General features: G+C 35.0%; 1 protein-coding gene across 1 annotated transcript; it reads left to right on the forward strand.

Moving 5' to 3' along the window:
- Positions 1 to 837: 837 nt before the first annotated feature.
- LOC149189120 (putative LRR receptor-like serine/threonine-protein kinase At1g67720) lies at positions 838 to 6,274 on the forward strand. The gene is made up of 15 exons (XM_089413157.1): positions 838 to 1,239; positions 1,415 to 1,946; positions 2,207 to 2,712; positions 2,795 to 2,921; positions 3,004 to 3,075; positions 3,356 to 3,424; positions 3,520 to 3,591; positions 3,711 to 3,782; positions 4,039 to 4,262; positions 4,357 to 4,565; positions 4,654 to 4,780; positions 4,870 to 4,938; positions 5,084 to 5,273; positions 5,461 to 5,593; positions 5,689 to 6,274. Exons 1-15 carry the CDS (start codon positions 1,149 to 1,151, stop codon positions 6,022 to 6,024), a joined length of 2,829 nt encoding a protein of 942 aa, XP_089269283.1. The 5' UTR covers positions 838 to 1,148; the 3' UTR covers positions 6,025 to 6,274.
- Positions 6,275 to 11,872: the final 5,598 nt, after the last annotated feature.

An 11,872-nucleotide genomic window follows, 5' to 3' on the forward strand; every position in this document is an offset into this window, starting at 1 on the left:
GATATTCACTCCCATTTTATCATGGATATTATTTAACTTGAAAATAAGATTTGTTATATTAGCATGGGTCAGCACCATACCATGGTTTATCAATACCACATGCCCAAAAACCATAACTCATTTCACAATCAAAATATTTTATAAATATTTTATTTTAATTTTATAACATTTTTTAATTAAATCTATGAAAGGAAAAAAGTTATATTTTTTTTAGATATATCTAAATCCTCTACCTTCACTATTTCACTATTATTTCTAATCCTCTACCTTCACTATTTCATTATTATTTCTTGTGGATATTCCATAAAAATAAAATCAAAATTTTAATGAAATGAAAAATAAAAATATTTGTATATATAAAAATATAAAATTTATATAATATTAATCTAAATTCCTCTACCAATACTTCTTTTCACCTTAATAGAAATATTCCTCTCTGCGCTTAATCAATTTCCTAATTATAATAATGAATAAAAGCCTTAGTAAATTTCTACATTATATATAATGAAATGAAAAAAAACAGAGATTTAAGGGTTCGTTGAAAAGTTTAAGGGCTCTTAGTTAGAAGAACCACTTCAACGAATAAATAGTTCATAAATTTATGAGCGAATTTCTACATCTTATAATGAAGTGGAAAAGCTTTACCTTGTACGGAAGAGCATTCCAAAAAAGTAGCCCCCTTGCACGAAAGGGCAGTCGAAAAAATTAGCGGTCATAAAATTTTCACAGACCCTCATTCAAAAAGTTTAGCGTTACACAGAAGGGTAGTCAAGATATTAGGCCGTGATAAAATTTTCATGTGGGACATTTCAAGGCTGATGGGATCATCCAGAGATCCATTTCCACGATTCACACAGAAAATAGAGAATCCTCCCACTTAGCTAATGCTCACCTGCACGGACATGTCACACATGCTGTCAATGAAAAGATGCGGGAAGGAAAATAAGGAGAGGAAATCGAGAAGCAGCTTAAGCACCTTCCACACAATTTACAGATAGAAGAGAAGGAAAAGGAAGGCTGGTCCAGAAATAAGATAAATAGCACTTCTTAGTCGTCTTCTTCTGAGATAAGCAGATTAAGCACCTTCCAATTTACTCAGAATATTTTAGCGCCGTTCGGCGTGTTCTGAGATAAAAATCGGTGGAACGATGGCCAAAATTCGTTACGGAAAAATGGGAAATTGGTTAGCGCCGTTCAGCGTGTTCTTAAGTTTGTTGACAGCGATTACTGCTCAACCAGGTATGGAAGGTCTAAATTGAAGAAGTGGATCATGAGCTTTTCCGTTTTCCGTGAGCGTGAAGTTTTTCCGCTTTCTGATCTATAGTGTCTTCATCTGATATTTTTTTTTTCAAAGCGCTTATCGATTTCTTTGGCAAGATATTTTTTTATTAATCGTTCTCCGGCGGTGTCGCAGGATTTCTAAGTATCAGTTGTGGAGGCAAAACGAATCACACCGCGGAAAACGATATAATATGGGTCACTGATGCCGAGTACATAAAAGTGGGTCAAATAGCAGACATAGGGGACGCCTCTAGTAACGGTTCTTACTTGCATTCTCTACGCTTCTTTCCCATGCCCCTCAAAAAGTCTTGCTATAAGTTGCCCGTGACACCCGACGTGCCTTATCATCTAAGATTGTGGTTCGCCATTGGAGTTTACAATGGATTCCAAAATTGGCCAAGCTTCCAGATCTCTATTGAGACACTGGGTATGTTGCATGTGGAAGACATTACAATCGCAGATCGAGTTTCAATTTTTCTTCCGCTCATATTGGTCAGCTCCGGCAGGGTGCTTTATGTTTGCTTAATGAGAACCTCCGTGCGTGATGATCCTTTTATCTCTGCTATCGAATTGAGGAGGTTGCAACATGGCATGTATGCACAGGCTAAGGGAGGAACAATGTTAAACACATTTTTTTACAATGTTGGTGGAAATTCTATGGTCAGGTGAACATTTCGAACTTTATATGTAAATTTGGTCATAATCAACTAGCTAGTTCATAGTAATCCGTTTTAATCTCTCTTTATCAATTTATATCTAATTACCACATAGGGAAAAGACGGTCTGATATGCGAAACTTATATATCAAAGTTTGATTTTTCTGTTTGAAAAAGAAGAAGAACGTGAAAATCAATTTTGATTAGCGCTATGGAGCGGTTGCCAATATTGCTTTAAATTGAATAGCGTTGTATCATTAATTATGCAGGTATCCTCACGACCAATTCGACCGCCTCTGGGAAGTAGATGATTCAATTTCAAATACACAAAGTAAAGATGTACGACGTGTAAGTTCGCGTAACGCTATTTCAACCAGTGATACGAAGGACCTTCCTCCAACCGCTGTCATGCAAACGGCGTGGGTTGGAAACAACTCGGACATCATTTCAATCGCAGTAGGATTAACTCCCAAAGGGACCAAAGTATTGTTACAGCTGTATTTTGCAGAAATTGAGACTCTAAATTCGTCTGAATCTAGATCTTTTGACGTCGAGATAACTGGTCAAAAACAGTATCAAGGCACTACTCTCCTGCGCTCTGAAACCATTACACTCATGCGCAATCATTCCGCTCTAGAGAAGCCATTCCTCCCCGATCGATTACAATATGATTTTAACGTTATTAAGGCCGGTAACTCCAGCCGTCCTCCTATACTCAACGCGTTCGAGTCTCACTGGCTATTTTACACAGATCGGCCAAGCAATTCTCAAGATAGTAAGTAGAATGAGTAAAACTTCTTTCACTGAATTTACAGCGATTATCATTCAATGCCTAATCCAGTAGTTTTAAACGGCAGTTTACGGTCTTGACGTTCTCAAAAGGAGTTTTGACATAAAGGATTGGATTTCCGATCCTTGTTATCTGGTCGAGTGGGAAGGAATTGGCTGTGATAACAGCTCTTCCGACATAAGAATTTCGAAACTGTAAGCTTAATTCGTTGATTTGTTTCCAGGTCGAATTGTATAGTTGAATTTGTAAGAGCTCACGATAGTTTGTTGCTGCCAGCTGTTTGTCTGGAAGAAATCTTACAGGATTGCTACCTAACGATATTGCACTGTTGACTGCATTAGTTAATCTGTAAGCAGAATTATACCTTTCCTCCCATAGCCCCTAATTAGCGCTTCGGAATGATACAGAAATTTTGTAGATTACACCAATGGTTATCATAAAAAATGTTGATCTCCTCTTCGTGGATTATTTTTATTATGGTCGATATGTTTCCGATTATTTCTCTCACGGAAAGGATTGGCGGTTGATAGAATTTGATGGCGCGAAGGGCCACGGTGTCTCGTTGAATATTATATCAGATAATGATCATCTCTCTGCAGCATTTACTAATCCGTGTTTAAATTGGCAGGTCACTTGACAATAATCACTTGATGGGATCCTTACCAAATTTCTCCAATTTAACTAGGTTGGAGAGATTGTAAGTTTCTTTTCAATACAAAATTGCTATTTTGTAGATTTTAAGTCATCATGCATTTTCGAAAGAAGGAAAATTTACTTCGGTTATCATACCAGATATTTACATAACAACAACCTGAATGGTACTGTTCCAGCGTGGTTATCTGAACTGAAAAACCTTAAAGAGTTGTATGTCTTCCTGTCATCTACCTTTTCACTTTATATATTTTTTCAGTTTCTTTGTTCAAGGTTAAATAGAATTAACTAATTGTTTTCATAACGAAATGTTTTTGAATTTATTGTCACAGAAATATAGCGAACAACAGTTTCAGCGGTGTAATTCCTGCCCAACTTTTGCACAATTGTTCGTTGAAACTCAAGTACTATATCCTATTTTATATTCTTTACATTATTTTGACGCAAAATTAAGATTTCGAGGTTCAGAATTTTCTTCATATTTTCTATAATAAGATTTTTGCGGATAATAATTATGATTCGACTTCAAGTTCTAAAATTTTCACAGATAAAAATTATGATTAAAGTTCAACTTCTAGCTAAACCTTACAGCAGGACCCTCATGGAAAATCTATCTTTCAGCAGGACCCTCATGGAAAATCTATCTTTGGTGTGTTGAAGTTATTCTGGAAACCTCTACCTACGCACGGAGAAGAGGAAATGTACTTTACAGAGTTCAAAGAGGGGTAACTTGAAGGTTGTCCTGGGAACAACACTCGGTGGATTTCTAATCATAGGATTGATAGTGGGCGTTGTGTATCGCAATAAATTCAGGAGAAAAGAAGAAGGTGTTGTCAACGAAAGCAGTAGGGTGAAAAAGGAACGGAAACATTTCTTGGAGCAAGGTCAATATCAGAAATATTATTATAATATGATGCAAGAATGAAAATAATGGAAATTTTACTATTAGTAACTCTACCTTTCACGAGCTGATTGCAGACAGCCCGAGGATTGAGGTGCCCAATCCAACGAACTGCCGTGCCTTTACTCTAGATGAGATGACAGCTGCCACAGAAACCTTTAGTCGGGAGATAGGACGAGGGGGATTTGGATCTGTGTTCTTTGGTAAATTGCAGGAAGGAAAAGAGATCGCTGTAAAAGTGCTCTCATTATTCTCCCACCAGGGAGTTGACGAGTTTCTGAATGAGGTAATGCTGAAACTTTACCATGTAATACAATTCAATTTGGATCCAATCTAAGAAAGAAAGTTTTACTGTGCATATATCTCGTGAACAGGTGGATCTTCTTTCCAGAATCAATCATAGGAATTTAGTATCTTTACTAGGCTACTGCAATGAAACCAGAGAGGTTATGCTTATCTACGAGCATATGTCAAAAGGGTCCCTGAGGGACCATCTTTATGGTAAATTTCATTGATTGAAGATATTTCTGTTTCAGTAGATAGAATAGGAAGGTAACTGACTAGCATCTGGTTCTTATTTACATTTCCAGGTCCTACTGTAGAAAACTCCCAACTAACTTGGAAAACAAGGCTCAAAATAACGTTAGATGCAGCACAAGGTAAATCTCTTTATCATTTTGATGTACATTAGATTTGTATGATGTAAACGTTCGTTGTTTGAAGTATTGATTACTGTGAAAATGCATATAGACAAATCATAGGTAACCATATATCTGATCGACCTGCGATTTACATATTGTGAAGGCCTGGAATACCTACACCTGGGTTGTACCCCCAAGATAATTCACAGGGACGTCAAGACCGCTAACATCCTTTTAGACGGCAATTTCACTGGGAAAGTAGCGGATTTCGGTCTTTCAAGGATGACAATTGATGGACAGGCTACTCATGTTACCACTGCAGTGAAAGGAACGTTCGGATACCTTGATCCAGAGTAATGGTTTTTTTTGTTTTCAATCTTAATTCAACCCATTATTAAGAGTGCACCAAAATTTTGTACCGTACTTGATTTGCTATTTTTTCGATGTGACTAACTTTCAATTAATTATTTTAGAGGACAGTCAATTTCATATTTTATTTCCACTGTGCTTCATTAGCTGAATTTTTATGGGGAGCCATAGGTATTACAACACTCAAACATTGACAGAGAAGAGTGATGTTTATAGCTTTGGCGTGGTTCTACTAGAAATCATATGCGGTAGACCACCCATAGATCTTAAACTCAGGGAAGAGGACGTAAACATCATTCGATGGGTAAGGAATCTTATCACCATTCATCCAAAATTTAACCAATGCTTTGTAGTGCATGCTAAACTACACACTAACAAAAGTTATGGGCATATTCACAGGCGACACCGTATATACTAGATGACGATGTTGGCAAAATAAGAGAGATCATAGACAAGAGGTTGGACGGAAGATTCGACATGAAATCCATTATTCGCGTTGCCAAAGTAGCTATGAGATGTGTTCAGGTGGAACGCTCTTCTAGACCGAGCATGAGTGAGGTAGCGGCAGAGCTCAAAGAGGCTATCAAAATCGAGGATATTATAGCTCCTGTATCAGTTTCAGAGGAGATTGGCATCGAAGGTGAGGATTTGGTGGCTGGCGGGGTAGAGTCGAGTAAACCCCAAGGAATGGAATGGAGTGATAACAGCTCCAATATTCCACTAGTAGGGAGATAACGTTGAAATCTACGGATATGGATTGAACGATAGGGGTGAGCCACCCGTATCTAATGCTTTATGTTCAGAGGTGATAATCAAAGCTTTTATGAAAATTGAAATTGGTTTCTATGGATGGGTATACTTTGTTGACTTCGATGTTAAAATATAAATTGTATGGATTTTTGCCACGGTCAAATTCTAAAAAGCTGTAATGTGTACCAAGTACATTGCACATAATCAATATAAAAAGCAAAAGCGATCTTTAGTATTTAATCCACATACAATATTGTCTTGATTTCTCCCACATAAACTTGCAGGCATATATATTTGTCAAAATACATTATGAAACATAATATATATTGCGCTCTGAATAGAAACATTCCAATAAAAATTTCGCACAAATGTGATACTGAGCAAAATAGGATATTTATAAAATACAAAATTACGTTGTATAAATGTATTAATGTAGTATAAACACGTTGTAGTTTATTTTTTACATGAATTTGCTGGAATTAAGTTATGAACTTTATAGAATTTTAAATTTTATATTAAATTTATAAATATATTAAAAAAAATTATACAATCAAAATTAAAATTTCCAGGAGTAACATTTTCAATTCACTTTACATCAAAATAGTATAGGGTAGAGTGAAATAAGGGTATTTAATATTTTAGAATGCATATAGATGTTCATATGTAGAATGTGAGAGGCTTTTATATTAATTATAATGATTTTTTTTGTTTATATTAAAGGCCATGAGTCTTTTTTTTAATCAATTCACTTTAAAGTTTTGTCTACTTTTTCCTATGCATGTGACACCATATCACCACATTTATGTCTAACATCTGTGCACTACAATGTCCTCTTGTACGAAATCCACGAAGTTTGTGTTGGGTCATTGAAATGTACGTCTTCTCTAGCTTTTCCAAGACAACCGACAACAACTTTGAGCTTTTCCAATATCTGGCACATTCTCCTCCACCGGCATTTGGGGCCGTGATCAAGTGGGTTGGGTTTGTGACGACCATGTGGGTGCAAGCCATTTCTGGGAACAATTACACCTTCTCTAACTTTTTCATGGCGCTTAAATTGATTCTTGACCTAAACAAGGTTAAGTTGAATAACCTCAGCTTCACCAAGGATGTTGGGAAGGCCTTCGGTCTTGTGGCTGGGTTTGCTTTTGATTATTTAGCTGCCTGGCTCATTTTCCTCATTAGTTCTCATTGGTTCTTTCGAATGGTTTTTGGGTTATGGCTTACAATGGCTTGTGCTCAGGAACAGGATTCTACCCCTGCCATATTGGCAGGTGAGATTTCTTGATTTTCTTTTTCATTTAGGTTATGTTCTTGGTTTTCTTGATTTCATTTTTCTTAAGGTAAGGATTCTTACTTACTGTAAATTACATGTGGACATATATTCATATTTCTGTGCATGGGAGCTAATAACACCACCTGAATGAAGTTTGAACCATAGTTACCAAATTCGAATTCGAATTCGAACCTCAGCGTCACCAAGGATGTTGGGAAGGCCTTCGGTCTTGTGGCTGGGTTTGCTTTTGATTATTTAGCTGCCTGGCTCATTTTGCTCATTAGTTCTCATTGGTTCTTTCGAATGGTTTTTGGGTTATGGCTTACAATGGCTTGTGCTCAGGAACAGGATTCTACCCCTGCCATATTGGCAGGTGAGATTTCTTGATTTTCTTTTTCATTTAGGTTATGTTCTTGGTTTTCTTGATTTCATTTTTCTTAAGGTAAGGATTGTTACTTACTGTAAATTACATGTGGACATATATTCATATTTCTGTGCATGGGAGCTAATAACACCACCTGAATGAAGTTTGAACCATAGTTACCAAATTCGAATTCGAATTCGATTCGATACGAAAAAAATTCGACTCTATAAAATTCAATACCGAAAAAATTCGACACTATATATCTTACTCATACATTTTTTTTTTAATAAGCAATCATTATATGAAAATTCATTCAATCTTTCAATACCAAGTATATTTATGTTTACTTATTTACAACGTTAATTGCTGAGCTATTTATGTTATTTAATGTTAATGGCAATATTGATTCATTTTTAATAAAATTAATTATTCAATAAAAAATTTACATTTTAGTATGAGCAATTTGTTTTGGGTTATACTATATTATGTTGTAGAACAATTTGTAAATAATATATAATAAAATATTAAAATTAAACTAAGATTAAAATAATCAATTTTCTAACTAAATTGTTAATGATATTTAGCATTTTATAGAAAAATTTAATAAAAATTGTCTTTTTTTATAATATAAGAATTATTGTTTTTTATAAAAATTATTGTTTATATTTTTTCTAATTTTCTGGGTAATCCTTGTATGAAAAAGTACCCATATAAAATTGTTATAAAAATTAAAAAAAAAATAGGATTAAAAATGGCTATATTATTTTTCAATTCTCAAATTTCCATGGGTAAAACTCGATTTACTTTATAATTTTATTCGGGAGCTATTTGTCAACGTTTCGATCGATGGTTACACAGAGTCTGCACTTCATTGTTCTACACAGCATAGTGGCAGCACAATGGATGCTTCGACATCACTGATAGAAACCTTTGACCAAAACACTGACCCGTACCGAATTGAAAAATAACGAATTGTTCGCCGTACCGAACCGAATCAACGAATTTCCGAATTTTTTTCGCCGGTACGGCCGAACTTGGTAACTATGGTTTGAACACAGTGGGGCTTGTGACGTGGATGAGGAATTTCCGCAGGAACATGAGGCTTGTTGTGGGAATGATCTAGGGTTACATGGGTCTCAACACCGCCATTTTCACCGACCTCTGTACTGCCCTCCAGGGTTGGAAATTGACGGGCATTTTGCTCGTCATGAGGCATTTCACCCGTAAAATACGTTTTAAATTTTTAAATGACCGTTTAAAGTGAAGTGTTCTGAAATGTGAAGAACTTATTTTTGACTGGTTAATTTTTTTGAAAAACGTTATTAATACCTTATCTCGCACCATTCCATTAGCCGAAGATTTTTTCTCTGGGAAAGGATATAGTATAGTTTCGGGATGGTAATGTTGATCAAATACGGAATGGTCTGGTCAGCAAACCAACATTAATTTGGAATCTTTCCCTCGATGATTTCCGGGATCTGTGCATGGTCTCCTTGTCTTTCCTCTTTCATCTTCGGATTCCAATAGTAGCAAACCCAACGAATGTGGGCTTGTTTTCTTTGTACAATCGAGTTCATGAATCAATCTAAGTGTTGTTGCGTGTAATGGTAGAATTCTTCAATTCTTTGATCATCGGAGACTGTAAAACTATTGACACGCTGCATGATAGTTTGATTAGAAAAAACTTCTTCAAACTGATTGGCCTCTGAAGCTAATGTACCTGGTCCCTTGCAGAAATCTTGCAACACAAAATCTGTTGAAGAATCGCATGGAGGCAAAATCAGACTACAGTCTAGAGACGATAGCTCGTTCAAATCTGGCAAATTTTTGGCTAAAAGAGTTGCATCTGCTCCAAGATAATAGTAAGATGGAGATCTCTCCAATGCTAACGACCACATAGATATGGTAAAAATTCTACTTTCTTTAAAAAATTAAGGACATTTTGCCTGGTAAAATGCCCTATGATTGGAAAAAATGCCAAATTCCAACCTTGTTGAAGGAAAACAACGGCGCACGAGAGAATAGAATGAAGTGGTGGTTGTATGCAAGTTGGGTTTCGAACTTTCCATGAAACCAGGTCTGTTATAAGAATAGCCCTGAAACCAAATGCTAATACAGTAGAGGCATTTTGTATGAGTCTGAAGATTCTGCGTGCAGGGGTGGGTTCTTAGTATCAAGAAGTAAAACAATCGACCCAAATTAATATCATTATTGCTGGCATTTCTTGTTCCATGAATTCCTTGGGTTTTTTTTAATATTCTATTGACTCCATTGGTTATGCGTGCATTTACTTATAATTTACCTATCCATTATCATTGTTGCCCTTAATTATTGGTTTCGAAAAATCCAATCTATGGAATGTTTGGATCATAGATTTGAGTTACTACAAATTTAATTCATATATTTTTAATGCTTAGAAGAAGGGAACTATCCACAATGATTTATATCATCTTTTAACAAATTTTTGTTTTTGCACATTATGTGAAACAGTGAAGCCCTTGTATCATCTTTTAACAAATTTTTGTTTTTGCACATTGTGGGAAATAGTGAAGCCCTCTATAACTGTGGTAGACTCTATTGCTTGATCACCTCACTAATCATGGCACACCCATTGCTTTAAATACAATTGCAAGGCAACTCTGTTGTAGAAATTCTACTTTGCCATGCTTGGATATATGCCTTCACATTTATTTTTCCAATGACAACTCTATTGCTTGATCACCTCACTAATCATGGGACACCCATTGCTTTAAATACAATTGCAGGACAACTCTGTTGTAGAAATTCTACTTTGCAATGCTTGGATATATGCCTTCACATTTATTTTTCCAAGGACAAACCTTGTTCGAGTTCTCAATTTCTAATGGCCTCAATATTCAAGTACTCATTCTTTTATAAGTATATAGATATATATCAAATTTTTATAATCTCATACCATAAAATAATTAGTTATAGTTGTTGTACCATATTCTCGCAGATTTTTTAGCTTGCACTTTATTGGTAAATGGAGAGTGGAACACTTTACAATTGTTGCAAAATTTGTTTCTTAATCATCTCTCTAATCATGGATACTAATTTTCTTATAAATAATTGTAAGATACTTTGTTTCAAAAATTCTATTTTGCAAGCTTTGGTTATATTTCTCCACGTTTACTTTTGCAATAGTGAACCTTATTTCAATTTTCTATTTATGGTAGGCCACTTTTGCATTGGTAAACCTGGTTTAAGTTCTCAATTTATGGTAAGCTACAACATTCATAGACCCATGCGTCTATATATATAGATATAGATATTGATTTTTGATAATTCAATATCGGTAAAAAAAAAAATTAATCACCATAATTGGTGAATAATTTAGGGCTCATTATCCATCCTTTTTTCCATTTGAAAACATTGTGAATAGATTCACTGTTAGTAAATATATTATGAGTTGAACCCAAACAAAAATGGGTAACTCACGCAAACCCCACTACATCAGTCATCTACCATCCCTCACATCTCGGTCTTGACTACGAGCTACTGAGTTGTTAATATTGGAAACATTGATTGCCATCTTGAGATCAAAATTGTGCACTATGGCTTCTTGTTAATTGTAAACAAAATAATGTAGATATGTTACCTTGGGATTTTTTTTTTGACAAAACCATCTAGAAATTGCTTTGTTTGGCTCTTTTTATGCTTTGGCAATTATTACAAATAGAAGCTATATATATATAATGTATTTTTACTCCTAGGCTTCACATTTTTAGTCTTTCTCTATTTGATTTTGTGCCACAAGTATTGTAAGCTTTCAATTTTTCACGGGTAAATCTATTTAGGCCCCTTTTGATTTGTTGATGTGACTTGAGGTGCATGTTACATATGAATGTTCTAGCATGTCCAGGTCAAGGACAACAAGTTATGGAGATTTTATTGTTATTATTCATGAAATTTCAAACTAAAATTCATGATTCAATAAATCTTTTCTATGTTATGGTCATTTTGTTTCTTTGCTTATAATAAATATGTGAAAATTTTTAACATACTTGTAATATTGAAGGGTAATATTTTAATCAAATCTTCATTGGTGAAGGGTTAATTTATTATTAAGACATCACTTTTGAAGGGAAAAATTTTAAACATAACGTTTCTTGATGGGCAGCATAAAGACGCAAAACGTCAAAAAAAAATTGTCTGACGGGTAAAGAGGAATC

This window comes from Pinus tabuliformis, chromosome 3_1, assembly GCF_031772625.1.
Source record: "Pinus tabuliformis cultivar Carrire ecotype Pingquan chromosome 3_1, CPIR1, whole genome shotgun sequence".
Lineage (NCBI taxonomy): Eukaryota > Viridiplantae > Streptophyta > Pinopsida > Pinales > Pinaceae > Pinus > Pinus tabuliformis.